The sequence below is a fragment of the Heterodontus francisci genome, chromosome 16 (assembly GCF_036365525.1).
Source record: "Heterodontus francisci isolate sHetFra1 chromosome 16, sHetFra1.hap1, whole genome shotgun sequence".
In the NCBI taxonomy this organism is placed as follows: Eukaryota; Metazoa; Chordata; class Chondrichthyes; order Heterodontiformes; family Heterodontidae; genus Heterodontus; species Heterodontus francisci.
In genome coordinates, this window is record NC_090386.1 from 25,521,070 (window position 1) to 25,539,020 (window position 17,951).

General features: G+C 40.8%; 2 protein-coding genes across 2 annotated transcripts in view; one reads left to right on the forward strand and one right to left on the reverse strand.

Annotated features, from left to right (window-relative positions):
- rtf2 (replication termination factor 2) overlaps positions 1-17,951 on the reverse strand; it is a 203,432-nt gene that overhangs the window by 101,196 nt on the left and 84,285 nt on the right. The window lies entirely within an intron of this gene.
- The window catches only part of LOC137378008 (beta-1,3-galactosyl-O-glycosyl-glycoprotein beta-1,6-N-acetylglucosaminyltransferase 7-like), a 40,456-nt gene that overhangs the window by 21,158 nt on the left and 1,347 nt on the right, over positions 1-17,951 (forward strand). The window contains 3 exon segments of the mRNA XM_068048040.1: positions 9,959-10,087; positions 10,988-12,005; positions 17,206-17,301. Coding sequence (XP_067904141.1) covers positions 10,046-10,087; positions 10,988-12,005; positions 17,206-17,301 — 1,156 coding nt within the window. The 5' untranslated portion in view covers positions 9,959-10,045.

Genomic DNA, 17,951 nt, shown 5'->3' on the forward strand with positions numbered 1-17,951 from the left:
TACACACATTTAGCCTTCCAAAAGAAAAATCTTCAGGGAAGGATATTACGAGACACTCAAAACAAACAAGTTAGATTTGCCCCAAAATATGCCATTAGTCTTCAAAACAGATGTTGGTATAAAGCAAAACATATCAAATATAAACCACAGCTACTGATAGTTCACATACTGCCTTAAATCAGGGGCAGATAACATTCCTTCGATTTTAATTGCTCTGTCATTGGTGGCTGTGCCTTCAGCTGCTTTGGCCCTAACCTTTGGAATTCCCTCCTTAAGTCTCTCTTCTTTCCTCCTTCAAGACGCTCCTTAAAACATACCTCACAGAGCAAGCTTTTGGCCATCAGGCCTAATAGCATCTTATGTGGCTCAGTGTTAATTTTGCTTTATAATGCTCCTGTGAAGCACCTTGGGATGCTTTATTACATTAAAAGCACTTTAAAAATACAAGTTGTAGTTTGCATCAAGACTAAAAATCTGGAGACAAGAGACTCCAGTGTCCACTTCAAGGTAACTTATTAGAAGTCACCAGGGAAAGCTATTGAGGTTTCAACCACTGGATCATACACATACAGTCCTATTGTCACCATTTCACTTAAAAAACTGTGGGAACACAGTTTGTGCACATACATACACAGCAGGGTTATAAACAGAAATAACTTCAGTTAAGGGCGGCGCAGTGGTTAGCACCGCAGCCTCACAGCTCCAGGGACCCGGGTTCGATTCCTGGTACTGCCTGTGTGGAGTTTGCAAGTTCTCCCTGTGTCTGCGTGGGTTTTCTCCGGGTGCTCCGGTTTCCTCCCACAAGCCAAAAGACTTGCAGGTTGATAGGTAAATTGGCCATTATAAATTGTCACTGGTATAGGTAGGTGGTAGGGAAATATAGGAACAGGTGGGGATGTTTGGTAGGAATATGGGATTAGTGTAGGATTAGTATAAATGGGTGGTTGATGTTCGGCACAGACTCGGTGGGCCGAAGGGCCTGTTTCAGTGCTGTATCTCTAATCTAATCTAAAAGCAGATTTGCTAATGAATCACACTGAAGATTTTGGTGATTCAATAGGTGTCCAAGGGCAGCATGAAGAGAAACCCAACATGTTGTTCCACAAAGCAGCCAAAGTTTGACATGGGTTAGAACTTTCACCGGCAGCTCCTGACCAGCAAGATGCATTTCCAACACAATTTACAGATCTCTACTTAGATGAATGGTTTGCCTGCCTGAACAGATGAATGCATTTTGCTACGTTCGTGCAGAAAGCAGTACTTCCATTTAACAGAAGAGCCATATATAGGAAGGGTAACATTTTTTAGCTCAGTTTAATCCTGAGACAAAAAATATCAATCTCCAATATAATTTCAAGAAAAAGTAACTGACTTCAGGGTATCTTTGGGATCAGGTTGGTCTGAACTGCAGAAGGGACATCAACCTTTTTTTCTTTCTTTCTTTCATGGGATGTGGGCCTTTCTGACAAGGCCAGCATTTGTTCCCCATCTCTAATTGCCCTCGAGAAGGTTGTGGTGAGCCACCTTCTTGAACCACTGCAGTCCAAGACCTGAAAGATTAACACTTTTTAAAACTACCTTATTCCTGTACATACTAAAATTTTTGAGATTGCTACTAGTGCCCCAAATGTCCATCATTTTAAAAATTCTGGCCTGATTCAAGACCGTTTTAGTATGGTTTCACTGGTGATCCACAACTCAGGACCTCCTCAGTCAAGCACTTTAGTGAATCGGTCACAGCCTTGGACGTTACAAGTCCTGAGCAGCATGTGGCATGCGCATTTCTAAAGAATGCATGTAGCCTCCTACCAAAGCTGTGGTATGAAGGTTTTGTTTTCTTTCAAATTCACCTATGTGCTGCATTTGATGGCTTATCAGATTTTTTTCCCATTAACTCTGTTTATCAAGATGCTGCTGTATAATTCTGCTCCTTCTTCGTAGCAATGATATCTTCTAACTATCCTACATCTAAATCAAGATGGTGATAGACTGTTTTGCTGATGCGAAAATAGCCATTGCAATGAATTATGCCATATACTGAAACACTCTGCAATGGCTGCAGTCTTCATTAAATGAGAAGCAACAGTGACTGTTTTGCTAGATGCTTAGCAGTTAATGCAGCATCCAAATAGGTTCACCAAGCATTTACTGTTTCCCATGCTGTAACTTTAATTACCCACACTAAACTTCATGTTGCAACTTCGCACAGATCATTAGCAATCTCAGTTTTGTTTACAAGAGAAGTCTCAATTGCTTTTAGTCCCAGGCCAAAGGAATTCATTTTAGAGAGCTAATATACATAACACCCAATGGAATTGTTATTTTTTCCAGTCAGTGTTTTGCCAATACATTGGTCAACCTTTTTAACTTGGTGTCTAAAAACGATCTCATTACCTGCAACATCAGGTGGCTTTGGTCCCAAGAAATTATCTTGGGTTTTTATGCACTCTTTCAGTTTTCAACCATATGTGATGCCAAGTTTCTTATATCATTCTTATTGTAGAGATCTGCAATCCCTATGCTATGATACGGTACAGTTCATTTTACAATGCAATTTTCCCCTCACAACTGATTAAATTGCACTGTTTATCCAATTTGGCCAGCTAGCACACAGCTAAAAGCAGAGATCAATATCTTGGATGGTGAAGCACTTAATGTGTTCTAGACAACTAGTTTCCAATTTCAGTAATGGATTCCCTATTAAAACTGTATCTATATTAATAGCTTCCCATAGAGCTCTGAAGAAGTCCATTAACTTAATTTCAAAAGCAGCAAACATTATATTTTGTTATTTGTTGGCAGGATGTAGGTTATTGCAGCAAGGCTGCATTTATTGCCCATCACTAGTGCCCTTGGGACAGCAGTGGAGGGCTTTCTCCTTGAACCACTGCAGTCCTTGTAGCATCACACGTTCTGTTTCGAGCCTTGTAGGTGATAGAGACGCTTTGAAGGTGTCAGGAGATGAGCCACTCATTTCAGAATACCCAGCCTCTAGCCTGTTCTTGTAGTCAGTGTTGATATGGCTAGTCCAGTTAAGCTCCTGGTCACAGACAGATCAAAGAGGGACCTTCAGATGAAGAGGAGGATTTTAAATGTGATATGTTGGGGACAAGGATCCAGTGCAGATCAAAAACAGCATCGAATGCAGTGCAGAAGAGAAGGGAAGCATTTTTATTTGAGTTAATGAAGAGTGACGAATAGGTTGCTGGCATCCTTCCAACTATGAAAGATGATGGACATGGAGCAAACAATCCATTAGGTGGGGTAGCTTGTCTTGGTGTATCTTTGCTGATGGCTGTGAAGGCCAATCCTTGAGAGGCAGGTTCTGCCACAGGTGCCACACGTGAAGATGCCAAATTATGTTGAGTTGTTGTTTGTGATGTTGGCACCTGTTGCCAAGCTTCTGTAGCCACTGGTCATCGTGGTAGTGCACACCAATCCACAGGATGTGTTGCCATTTTCCTCTTTCACCAGCTAATGACTCCCAGTTGTGATAGTCAACTTTAAGGCCCTTCAACAAATGCTGGCCTTGCCAGCAATACCCACATCCCATGAAACGAATAAAAAAAAGTCACGCTTGCAAGCATCCTTGAAGCGGAGATTTGGGTGCCCTACTGGTTGTCAGGCCATGGCTACCTCACCATACAGAAGGTCCTTGGATACGTGACTGTCTTCCATCCTGCGGATGTGTCCAATCCACCGCAGCCGCCACAGTTTGATTAGCGCCAACACACTTGGGAGCTCTGCCTTTGAGATGATAGCTGCATGTGTGATTTTGTTATGCCAGAATATACCCATAATGTGCCGCAGACAGCACAGATGGAAATTATTGAGCTTTTCCTGGTAGCTGTAATTTGACCTTGTTCACAACCATACAGCAAGGTGTTGAAAACACAGGTGTTATGAACCATCAGCTTGGTCCTAAGGATCAGCATGGTGTTATCCCATGTATGCTTCATGAGCCGACCAAAAGTGGTAGCTGCTTTCCCTAAGAGTGTATCAAGCTCTGCATCAAGGGACAGATTGTCTGTCACCATGGACCCAAGGTAATAGAATTTGCTAACCACTTCCAGTGGAGTGTTATTTAGTGTGATCAGAGGCAGAGATGCAACACCTTGTCCTATGACCCCAATTTTCTTGACGCTTATAGTTAAGGAGAACAAGTTACAGGTATTGGAGAGACAGTCCATGAGCCTTTGTAGCTGAGTTTCCATGGGAGTGACTAGCACAGCATCATTAGCATACGGGAGTTCTCTGATCAGGATGCGATGTGTTTTTGTCTTTGCTTTCAGCGTTGATAGATTGTAGAGCTTGCTGTCTGACCTAGTGTGCAAGTAAACGTCTTCCATATCTGCAGGGAAAGCGAAGGCCAGGAGCATGGAGAAGATGCCAGAGTGGGGCTAGGACACAACCCCATTTCACTCCATTCTTCACTCCAAAACTGTTGGAAGTGGAGCCAAACTGTACAGTGCAGTGCATGTTGTCATGGAAGGAGCTGCTGAGATTGAAGAACTAGGTGGACAGCCAATTTTCCCCCAGCTTGCAGAATCCTGCTGTGCTGACAATGTCAAATGCTTTAGCGAGATCTACAAAAGTAAGGTAAAGGGGTATACTCCGTTCCCTACACCTCTCTTGTAGCTAGAGAAGCTAATACCCACAGTAGATCTGCCGGTACAGAAACCAACTGTGCTCCTGGGGACGTTTGGTCGGCAAGTAAATGGAGTCTTTAAAGTATGACCCTAGCAAAGGCCTTCCCCATGATGCTAAGACGAAAGATGCATCTGTTGTTGCTGCACTCTCCACTGTCACCTTTGTTTTTGTATAGTGAGATGATTTTGGTGTCACACATCTCCTGTAGAACAGAGCCTACTTCCCAGCAGAGATGGAGGAAGTCATAGAGACGGTCATAAAGGTGTGGCAATAGATGGGACTTTCTGTGCTTGAGCAGTTCGGTTGGGATTCCGTCCTTGCCAGATGCCCTTCTGTACTCTAGGCAGTCTATGGCCTTCACGCTCCAGTGATGATCACTGAAGAATAAGATGCCAGCAAAATGTGCACTGCAGTGGCTGAGTCTGAATGCATGAATAAAGGTCTCAGTGACAAAGATACTGAAATAGGCAAAGGGGTTGGTAATATTGCAGAAATAGAAAAAAGCAGATAAGATGCAAGTTTAATGCTAAACTCAGGGTGAAACAGGACACTAAAGTTGCTAATGGTCCCATTCAGCTCTAGTGAATAACTGGGGGTGAAGGATGTAGTCAGTGTCAAGGAAGCAGAGTGTTTATGGCAGAACCAAAGATGACCGCTTCAGTCTTCTTGATGTTGAGCTGGAGGAATTTGCAACTCATCCACGATTTGACATTGGACAAGAAGTGCGATGGTATAGAGACAGTCATGGCGTTGAGAGAAATGATGAGGTGGTAGAGCTGGGCATTATCGGCATATGTGGTAACTGACTCCATGCCTGCTATGCAGCCATGCAAAGACAGTCCCATTGCACCAAGTGGTGGAAAGAAGACATTAAAGCAAGATGGTATTGTCAATTGTATTAAGTACAGCAGAAATATGAGGACAAGAGGAGGCATTGTGCTATACTGTGGTCATAATCACAGAGGATGTAATTTGTAACTTTAATGAAGGCTATTTTAGTGCTATGAGAAGGATGTAAACTGGATGAGGGACTTGAACAGGGAGCTATGGTCAAGATGGGCACAAAATTGGGAGTCAATAAAACATTTGTAAATTTCACAAAAATGGAACATTGGATAACACCATAGTTGCAGAGGATGCATCGACTGAGGGTGGGCTTTCAGGAGTGTAATCACCGATTTTTTAAGGGAGTGGAGTGATGCCCTTGGGAAGGGAAACACTGAACATGTCAGCCAGAATGGAGAGGAGCTAGGATAGTTGAGTGGTTAGAAACTGGGACAAAGAATCAAAGTCATGGCAGGGGGTGTCAAGAACAAAATGAACTTGGAAAGTGTAGGGAGCAAGAGATGGGAATAATATTCAAAATAAGAATTCAGAGCTAGATTGGGAGGACAATGGGCACTGTGGAGGAGGAAAGATAGTAATCTGGGATCTTGGAAATGAAGAAATCCATAAGCTCACATTTGGGATTTGAAAGGGGAAGAGGGAGGGGGTTTAAGGAGATGGGTGGACTTGGGAGAAAAATAAAGAGAGCTTAGGAATGGCCTCCTTGTCTTCCAGGATGATCTGGAGTAGCTGTCAGTTTTTGCTGAGGACAGCAATGTATTGCATGATTCAACATGGTTGCGCATAAAAGACTAAATTCTGAGTTATACACGTCCTCTTTGAACTGCACACCTAAAGCAAAAGAGTTCACAACTTGTTTTCAAAGCTGCGGGCAACCAGAGATACCTTTACCACCTCCTGCTTCATCTTTTCTCAGGCTCAAACTTGCCTCTTCCATGACGCCCCATCTACTTGGACTCAGGACCTTCCATAAACTTCCCCTTCTTTACCCCATGCTCACAGACACTGTCAACCTCACTTCATCCTCTGACCCTGTTCCCTAACACTTTGGAAAACCACCATCATTCATCACTTTCCCTTGATTCACACACCCTGCCCTCTGAAATTCTCTCCAGGAGCAAAGTACCATGCTACCACCGTCTTAAAAACCTCTTACGGGCCTGTGTCTCTGATAGTTTGGTATCTTTTTCCTTTCACAAAATTTTTCTCCTTGCTCTATTTCGTGACAACTTCACTGCCTTGTTTAAGTGCATGGGGATTTATTTGTTACTTAAGGAATGCTTTATAGATGCAAATTGCTGTAATGACTAAACAGTTCCATTTTATGGGTTAAGCAGACGGGATCTGCTCTGTCAGCAATATCTGGCGCTGGATTTCAGCCCTTGGTAATATACTCCTGAAGTACAAACACTTTTGCTGCTTGTAGTTACTATATTTTAGGACACTTAAGCAGTAGGTTTAAAAAGAAACTCTCCCTCAGAAACTCTCCCTCACTTTTGAAAACGGCTTTTAATTTAACAATTTTTTTAAATTGTTGTCCAGCATTTCCTATTCATAAAGACATTCTTCTGTGGAAATTATGAGCTTCAGCATCAGAGGATACTTACTTGGAGAAACTACTGAGCATGCTGGTGATGTTGCAAATGCATGTATTATTTCAGCTCCTACATGTCACCAACACAAACTCATCCAAAAAGCCTGCATTTCCCCTGGATTTTTTCCTCGGTGCTTTAATAAAATATTTTTTAAAAAGCTGAATTTATTTTTAAGATGTAAATTTAGGCAGAACTTAAATTTCTGAATGGGTAGGGGACCTCTCCTGAGTGAGTGCACATTGGACGATGACAGGATCAGGTTTAGCTGTGGCACTTTCACTGTCTGCCAACCCTATGTATAGATTCACACACCTAGAGCGACCACTTGAATGAGGTACTAGATGGTATCTAGTGCCCCGTGAACCTATACCCTTGGAGTCAGCATCTTCAGGCTCAAGAAAGGGGAGAAAAATATCAAAAACGTTTCTGAAGAAAACTGTCAGCATTCCTGTTTTTAATCACTGCAACTGTGCCTTCAGTTGCCTAGGCCCCAAGCTCTGGTACTCCCTCTCTACACCTCTCCGCCTTTCTAACTCACTTCCTCTTTTAAGACATGTCTTAAAACCTACTTCTTCGACAAGCTTTTGATGATCTGACCCAATAGCTCACGTGGCTCGGTGTAATATTTTGTTTTATAATGCTCCTGTAAAGTGTCTTATGTTAAAGGTGCGATATAAATGGAAGCTGTTATTGTAAACAGCAGTAAGGCTGTGTGAAAAGTTCAATCGATTTTTGTTATTCTAACTCAAAAGGTATACGTAGCCAAGCATGAAAGTGAGTATGAAACTAATATACTGAACAATTAATCACCTGTGAGTCCTTATCAATTTGCATCAGGTGTTGAAAATAAGCCAGCTTTACTGGAACTATGTCATTATGGTCACTGCTGATAGACTTGGGCACAAAATCAAAGAACCAATATAAACCATGTTACCTCTCATCCAGTTCTGACACTGGCTATGCCTCTCCTTTATTCTCATTCTGCCTTGGCAAGGCTGACCAGTGTTGTGAAACTTGCTCTTTTCAAGTTGCAAAACAGGTTCCATAGCACCAGAGTAACTGCATGTGCACCCACACAAACACACTTCGACAGCCACATGTAAAAATGTACATGCAGAACTATATGAAAGTTAACAAGTGCTAGTCTGTACCCCATGACCTGAAAAGATCAATATTTAATTTGGCAGACAGGAGGTGGGGTGGGGCAGAGGATGAGAGGCACTGATGCTGCTATATAATGCCATTTAATAAAATCACTATTGATCTTCAATTCCAACTCCACCCTCTCTCCCTATTCCCATATAACTCGAATCCCTTAGAGTCCAGAAGTCTTGCCGATCTCAGTCTTGAATATACTTGACAAATGAGCATCCATAGCTCTGTGGGGTAGAGAATTCGCAAGATTCACAACCCACTCTAAATGAAGAGATTTATCCTCATCTCAGTCCTAACTGTGGTAAGTGACCACCCTGTTTTTTCCTAAAGCGAGACTTTCAGCAAGACAAAGCTAAAATCTGAAACATTCTTTCAGGAAACACTACAGATGCATGCTTCCTAAGCTGGCTTCACTTTCTCGATGTACATTCAATATGGAGTGTTTAAGCCCAATCGTTAGACAAGTGTTATCTCCTTCAATAATTGTATGGCTTTCTGTGGTTGCTATTCAAGATCCTATTGAAAACGCAGAGCTAAATATTCCAAATTGCACAAGTTTCATAAGGTTAGTGCTACAGATAGTTCCATTTTGACAGTAATGGAAAGGTGACGCAAAGTTTAAATAGAATTATGTAGAATTTACAGCACAGAAACCAGCCATTCGGCACAACTAATATTCATGCTCCACACAAGCCTCCTTCAACTCTTGCCATTTTCTTCTGTTCCTTTCTCCTTCATGTACTTATCTCACTTCCCCTTATATGCATCTCCTTAAAGGGGAGTTTTCTTTACTTATTGACTGATTTCCATCTCTTACTCACTAACTCCTGAAAACTAAAAGTGAGGAGTCCAGTGTTAACAGAGCAGTCATTTTATTTTATTTTTTTAATTTATTTTATTTTATTTTTATTTCATTTTATTTCGAGATACAGCACTGAAACAGGCCCTTCGGCCCACCGAGTCTGTGCCGACCAACAACCACCCAAAGTTTTAGTATTGCTAAACCTAATTTGCAGTTGCCCTTCAAATTACAAATGTCTTCGCCAAAAGGTTTCTGTACATCCCTTTCTTTGTGATAACTAAATAAGAATTGAGGTTTGAAATCAGTTCCACAAGGGCTATTTCCAGCACACAACAGGAAAGGATAGTTTTAATATAGTTTTTCAAATATTTCCCTCAGCTTTCTCATTGATGGTCAGGAATATTCTAGTTTGAGTTTTTTAATTAAACATTTTAAGCAGAAATAGGCAACAATTCCCAAATGTAAATCCCACGAGGAAAGAGATTTATGCAAAAGCTCAGCTTTTAAAAAATGTCCTTGGTTGTTTGATAACTGTAACAATCTTTTAATTCCTATGGCAAACTAATTTTGAAAGTCACTGGGTGAATTCTGGAAAAATGTTACTTTGAGTCTGAAACCTTCTATTTAAACTTTCAAAATATTTATTGACAAATATACATCTCACATACTTCTACTTTTTCACATTCGCCCCACCAAAAGAAAAAAATACAATGCGACCAACACAGTTGACTGCAATATGAATCAACACCTTCCAGTTTTGTATCTTTCATCTCCATTTTATTGTGGAAGATAACATTTTTAAGATTTGAACACTGGAATGCTGAAACTTGAAAGAGTAAAGAATTCAATTACTGAAGGCAGTAAACGATCTTGACGATAACTATTCATTCATTGTTTCTTCTCATGGCAGTGAAGAAAACATCCATCAAAATGATAACTTTCTGATCCCTTGCCAGAACACAGGCCAAGTACAAAATGAAACCCTGCTGGTAACTGGATGGTATATCATGAATTAGAACAAATATCAATGTTCAAAAAGGTAACACATTTTTTGGACAAGACTATGGCACATGAATGCTACAACAATAATTTGATAATTTGGAGACAGAAAATTTTATTCACTCGAAATGAAGTTTAAACCTTCCTAAATTTATATTAAATGCTTCCAATTTGAAAGAAATGTACATTTCCTATTTAGATGGTTATAACAAACCAGAATAACTGATCGCCATAGTTCTTTTGAACACAGTGGCGGCACAGTGGCGCAGTGGGTAGCACCGCAGCCTCACAGCTCCAGGGACCCGGGTTCGATTCCGGGTACTGCCTGTGTGGAGTTTGCAAGTTCTCCCTGCGTCTGCTGTTTTCTCCGGGTGCTCCGGTTTCCTCCCACAAGCCAAAAGACTTGCAGGTTGATAGGTAAATTGGCCATTATAAATTGTCACTAGTATAGGTAGGTGGTAGGGAAATATAGGGACAGGTGGGGATGTTTGGTAGGAATATGGGATTATAGTGCAGGATTAGTATAAATGGGTGGTTGATGTTCAGCACAGACTCGGTGGGCCGAAGGGCCTGTTTCAGTGCTGTATCTCTAATCTAAAAAAACCTCTCAAACTTTCTCACTTCTTTCCTGAAGATGAAGTCATTGATTTATTTAACGAGGGGGCCATAACAAAGTCAAATCCTGTCCTCACCCTATATCACAGAGCACATTTTCAATTAAAGATCACTGAAAAGGAGGAACCCTGCCAGATTTTCCTAGCCCTAGCGCTGAGGATAATTACAGCACCTGAATGCTGCCTTGACTAAGATGAGGTAATTCAACATAATATAGTACCTTGAAATCAGCAATAATCAACTTTTTATATCTAATGCAATATTCAAAAAAATTTATTAATGTTTTTAAGACAAAAAAAATTAATTCTGCTATTACTCTTTGCAGATAAACGGACAGGGAAGCTGGAATCTCAATTGCTACATGGTCTGTGACAGAGGGTTAAATTCGAATATGATCAAATTTGTTTCAATGAAGTGGTACTTGAGGTTAAGTATTTTAATAGCTGCTGCCATAATTGTATCCTTCTTCAAACTTTCATATTACATTAAGGGTCCTATTATGCAAAATGAGCTTCAGTGTAATTTCAGTAGATACTGTCCTGCAATTTTAAATGGTGAAGAGGAAGCAATCCAACTTGGAGACCTCTGCCAAAAGCAGTGGCAGCCAGAATCATTTCACATTCAGGACCCAGTTAACTGTTCCAGAATCATACTAGATCATCATTTCATAACAAGTTCTCTGTCACAAGAAGAAGCCAGCTATCCCCTGGCTTACATTATCACTATCCATAAAGAGCTTGAAATGTTTGTTAAACTTCTACGAGCAATTTATAATCCACAGAATGTTTATTGTATTCATGTTGACCAAAAGTCACCAGAAGACTACAAGAGAAAGATAAAGAGCTTGGCTGATTGCTTCGATAACATATTTATAGCTTCAAAAACAGAACATGTAGTTTATGGTGGATTTTCACGCCTGCAGGCAGACATAAATTGTATGAAAGATCTTGTAAACTCAGCAGTCGACTGGAAGCATGTCATCAACCTCTGTGGACAAGACTTCCCAATTAAAACAAACAGGGAAATCATTTGGCACATAAAAAGAAAATGGAAGGGCAAGAATATCACACCAGGAATACCACAACCATCAAATATGAAATACAGGACAGAGTACAGTTACAAAGAGATCAATAATGGCAACGCCTACATTTATCGACTTAACCAGAAGAAAACTGAACCGCCAATGGAGCTTGCTATTTATTTTGGAACAGCATACTATGTACTCACAAGAAAATTTGTGCAATTTGTACTGGAAGACGCACGTGCCAAAGCTCTTCTCGAGTGGTCCCGGGATACGTACAGCCCCGATGAACATTACTGGGTGACACTGAATCGCTTGAAGGGTAAGTTTAAAGTCAACTTGACCGACAGCTAATTCGGCATCAAATGAGAGGTTTCTCATGGTTTATGGAACTAAACATGATGGGGTACATTTTAGAAACAAACACCTCCCAGGCATCATTTCCTAGGAACACTAATTGGTCATGGCGGGTAGTGTGCCCAGTTTATAGCCTGACAAATTTTCTGTCCATAATGGAGACATTTTATTGGCTGCCATTGAAGTTTCATATCTATGTGAAATGGTAAATAGAAGATTTGGATCAAATATCTTGGAACTATCTTTCAAGTTCTCAGCCTAAATTTCCTAAGTCTGCACCAACAGCAAAGTACTCGACGCACCGCATATCAGAATACACATCAGCTGTAGGTGGGTAATCTCGCCAGCGGAAATTTTAATCCATACAATCAAAAAGTGACTTCAACATCCGAATTGAAACAAGGTTTTTGCTCTCTTCTCATTAAGAACATTATTCTTCCTTCTTGAAATATTCAAAAGAAAATTATTCAGCCTGTACATGGGGGGGGGGGGGGGGGGGGGGGGGGTGCATAGTTATCAAAATAACCACCAGAGTTTGATATCAATGTCTGTTCTTTGGTCTGCATAAAGGGGAAAACGTCCCAAATTGGTGATTTGTTCACAGAACAAAATTATACAATTTCGCACAAAACTGGTAGTTTCAGAAAGACAGAAAAATGCAGGAAACAAAAATGCGCAATTGGTAAGCAGGAATACACTTTAAATTCGAACTGGAGATGTAATGCTGAGCATTGTAGCTTTACTCTATACGTAGCTCGTAACATAAATAAACCAAGAGTTATGCACACCAGGTGCTCAAAGTGAACAGGTGCTCCTTTTACAATAATATCCTCCCTCAACTGGAAGAACACAGAAATATTTTCTTTTCCTACATCTGCCCTGTCTGATACTACCAATCTGTAACAGTATTGTATTAACAAACTGCTCTTAGGAACTAGGTTGACATTCATTTCACGTGAGACCCTGTTAGCCACTGCTAGGAGAATTTAACATACGGCTTTGAATTTGTTGTCACGGTGTTATTGGCGCCGATTGTCACAAGAATCTCCAGCTCCAATCCAAAGCCAAGATTTCCTGTGAAACATGATCATGTGCCACAGCAATAGTAATAATGATCCAACGACTCTTCAAGCAGTTTCAGTCAGACCAGCCATATACATAGGTCAGGTTCATTTGGAGACAGTGGTGCAACTGCTCAATGGGGATTCTATTTGCTGTTTATAAGACAGTAAGAAAGCAGCAGTCCTTCTAAACTAACACTTATGACCGAGGTGAGAGGAATGCGCTGTTCATTCTAGTTCCACTTCTCCACGGGTTGCAACATATATTTAAATGTTTTCCCACTTACCGAAACGGTCATTCATAGACTGTATTTTTATCCCAGAATAAAACACACCAACCGGGTTTCTTTAATAAACAACAACATTATCAGATTATGAAACCAAGTCTTAACCAGTAATGAAGTAAAGTACAAACACACAGACTGAAATATTACAGTTCCCTTTTTACCTTAGCTCCTCACACACACATATACTGGTTAACTGGAAAAAATAAAGGGATTTGCGTTTTAGAACTCTATTACAAAAAGAGACAAAAAAACACGGGTTAAATACTTGTTAATTCTTGAAGAAGGAGAAGATGATATGGAAAGACGCCCTTTGTTTTAGTTTGCCATCCCAAATGCCTGTAGATGGCTGTCACTGGGATCTTCCGAGAACAGTGCTTTCCAAGTGATGTTGAAGATCAGTTTGGGTAGTTTTTCCCAGAAATGTGCTTCAGATAGGCCTTAAAGTAGAAATTTGGCAACAAGGATTTCAGTTCTCACACATTCGATATGCAGGTCTCCTTCAAATACAGGAAGAAAGAGGGGACTGACACACTGGACACGCAGAGTTTCTTTCTGAGAGAGATGAGCTAGGTTTTTCTTGGCAGGCAAAACCCAACTGCCTTTTGTAACAATTCAAAGTGAAACGAAAAACATTCCTGAAGTCAAGCCTCCTGACCTGTCACTTCTCTGTAAACATCTTCTCCAAGTCAAAACAAGCTCCCTGTTGGTATTTTATCTGAAAATAGGTGTCTTCAGTAAGGGAATAAAAGCAAAATACTGCGGATGCTGGAAATCGGAAACAAAAACAAGAAATGCTGGAATTACTCAGCAGGTCTGGCAGCATCTGTGGAAAGAGAAGCAGAGTTAACGTTTCGGGTCACTGACCCGAAACGTTAACTCTGCTTCTCTTTCCACAGATGCTGCCAGACCTGCTGAGTGATTCCAGCATTTCTTGTTTTTGTCTTCAGTAAGGGCTTGTTTATAAGCCAAGACCATGAATCCTTCTGGTGACCTCTATTATTAAAAAAAACCCACAAAGTTCAGCATCTCTTCAAGCTTCCAGATGAATCAATGTCCATAATTCAATTATAAGTCCTTAAAAAAAAAGTTTACAAAAAACAGAAGCACTCTTGTAACAATATATTAAACTGCTTTGTAATACTCTTGAAAGGTACCTTTGCAATTACATTTAAGAAATGTTTTTATTCTTTTCTTGGTAAGTGAGCATTTCTGGCAAGGCCAGCATTTATCACCCATCCCTAATTGCCCTCGAGAAGGTGGTAATGAGCCGCCTTCTTGAACCGCTGCAGTCCATTTGGTGTAGGTCTGTTTTAAAAACAGCAAATAGAGTCCCCACTGAGCAGCAAATGATGCCTTGACGTCAAGGGCAGTAACTCTCACCTCACCTCTGGAATTCAGCTCTTTTGCCCATGTTTAGACCAAAGCTGTAAATAAGGTCTGGAGCCAAGTGGCCCTGGAGGAACCCAAACTGAGCAGGTTATTGCTGAGTAAATACCACTTGATAGCACTGTCAATGACACCTTCCATCACTTTGCTGATGATTGAGCACAAATTGATGGTGCAGTAATTGGCTGGATTGGATTGGTCCTGCTTTGTGTGGACAGCATATACCTGGGCAATTTTCCACATCGTCAGTTAGATGCTAGTGTTTCGGCTGTACTGGAACAACTTGACGAGGGGAACGCTAGTCCTCGAGCACAAGTCAGTGCCTATCGCCTTTGCTGTATCCACTGTCTTCAGTCATTTCTTGACATCACACAGAATTAATCGAACTGACTGAAGACTGGCATCTGTGATGCTGGGGACCTCAGGAGGAGGCAGACATCACCCACTTGATGCTTCTGGCTGAAGATGGTTGCAAATGATTCAGCCTTGAATTTTGCACTGTTGTTACTTTATAAATCTGAAATGAGCCTGGCCAAATCGGAAATTTAATTAGAATTTAAACTATCTCTGCTATTGGCTCAACATCTTTAATGGTAAATTGGAGATTAATTCTACAACCTAACTAGTGATTACTGGCAAAAGTCATTCTTTGCAATGACTTGTTTGGCCACTGTATGAACACAGTGATTGATCATTTTTAAAAGCAACCCATGGAGAATGTATAATTTTTGCATTTTTGAATTACCTGTCCATGATATCATTGTTGAAATAATAGCAGTATTGCTATAGCATTATTTGATAAATGACTGATTAAATTTAACATGTAGTGTCGGAACATAGGAGCAGGAGTAGGCCAGTCTGCCATTCGAGCCTGCTCCGCTATTTAATAAGATCGTGGCTGATCATCCGCTTCAATGCCTTTTTCCCCACACTATCCTCATACCTTAATGTCGTTGCTATTTAGAAATCTGTCAATCCCTGCTTTAAACATACTCAATGACTGAGCTTCCACAGCCCTCTGGGGTAGAGAATTCCAAAGATTCACAACCCTCTGAGTAAAGAAATTTCTCCTCATCTCTGTCCTAAGTGGTTTCCCCTTTATTTTGAAATTGTGTCCCCTGGTTTTAGACTTCCCAACCAGGGGAAACAGCTTACCTGCAACTACCCTGTCTATCCCTTTAGGTTTCAATGAGATCACCTCTCATCCTTCAAAACTCTAGAGAATACAGGGAATACAGATATCTCATGATTGTCCAATTAGTAACTGAATTCTTGAGCCCGACTCTCCAGAGCCTTTCTAAAATAGCATTAAAAGTGCAATAAAACAGGTTTAAATACAGCCCTTTCCAGATTTTGCTGATAGCTTCAGCTGAGCAGTACTAATATCATCGCAAATTTGGGCTTTGCTGTAACAGTAGTTATTCACTAATGCCCTAATTTTCTGGGACTTTAATAATGATGGTAATGGCATTCTTCATTATTTCACCATCACAATGGCACTGCAGCCCAGCTAATTCCAGATCCGCCAGTTTTGGTCAAGTCTCTCCAATCTGATACAGCATTTTCATCGATAGATAGACTTGTCCCGTAACATTCAATAATTTTTGTAACTAGATTGTCTTCCAACTTGCTGATTAAACAGAGTCTATTCCACAAATGTATTACATTGGGTGTGTTTGGTGAGAGCAGGGGGGAAATTCTACAACACTATTGTGGCATGAGGTTCATGAATTACGTACTCCTGTCCTACAGCTCCAAGTTCAGAGTAGCTGATAGATGAACCATAGTTAATGCTGATTTATTAAAAAATGTTTTTTTCTAAAATAAACATCTGGTTAGGAACAGGTTTGAAAGTTAAGATCTGGAGGCCAAGGATTGAAGGATGTTATGGAATAATGTGGTTTCTGAGCTGGTGGGATCATGAACTTGTCACATTAAGGATACTACAGAATGGAAGTGTTTTGCTGCACCAGGAAGAAATTTCTTTGGAGATTGAATAGGTTAGATATAATTCACATTGAGCGTGGATTGCATATAGTTTGTGGAGAGAATCCAGTTTGTGGAGAGAACCCAGCTTATGGATTCAGTGGCCTTTTCCAATCCATGCTCAATCCTCATTCGGAGCCACTGGCTGCTGCTGTCTAGCCACTGTGCTGATTTTAGTTATCCTCCATGACTTTTATAGGACACTTAACTTCTCTTAAATCCTTGCATTTTTGAAAAACGCTCTTTGTTTTTTGGGAAGACAGGGTCACTTTATATAACCAGTGTGTTTGGCTTAATCCGCAGTGTCTGCATTCCCACTTCTCCCCCACCACCAATATACGGATACAGTTCTTTCCATGTTGCTTAAAGAATTTTTTTTAAAGGGCTTTTTGGTGTATATATTGTGTAAAAGAAAATCCTCTGTTACACATTTCTTTCTTTGCAGATGCACCTGGTACAATCCCAAATGCTTCGTGGGAAGGCAATATACGGGCAGTAAAATGGGCACCCTAAGCAGGCCCAACCCTTGAAAGCTGTAAAGGTAAGCAGCAGAGAATGCCTATTTTGTCAACGCCTGTGAAGAATTTGTGTCTATGCATACACGTGTCTGGTGTGTTTTTACATATGAACAATACCAAGCATATTTTTTACGATCTTTGTAATTTAACAGCTCAGGTACACAAAATAAAAAAACAAGCTGCCGCTGCACGAGAAAATATGGCTTTGCGTATGATTCACAGTCAGATTTCCATAGGATATTGAGCTGCTGATTTTAGTGCCCAGAGCAAAGATTAGCTACCCTGTCAACAGACTTTGCTCCCCACCCCCCACCCACCCCCGCTTAATTGTGTTTTTTTAATGGCGTTTTACTTCATCAATTTTGTAAAGTCGATGTCTATAGTCACTGTCCTGAGTCGGATGACTGAAGCCGAATTTCTCCCCTCCTCTGCAGACAGCAGTGGCTCATATTGGCAGTATTGTGTCACAAAGGCTTGCACCTTTTGTAGCTTAGCCACATAAACTCAAGACAGTGAGCATCAGCGGACTATTTGATTATGAACAGCCAAGCAGACAATCCATCTCGTTTTTCTCTCCCCTAAAACTAGAGCACAGCATTCCAACTATATCTCCCACTACCGCTCTGGTAGAATGAGCTAAATGTGCCACACGCTGAGGCTTGAAAACCAACCC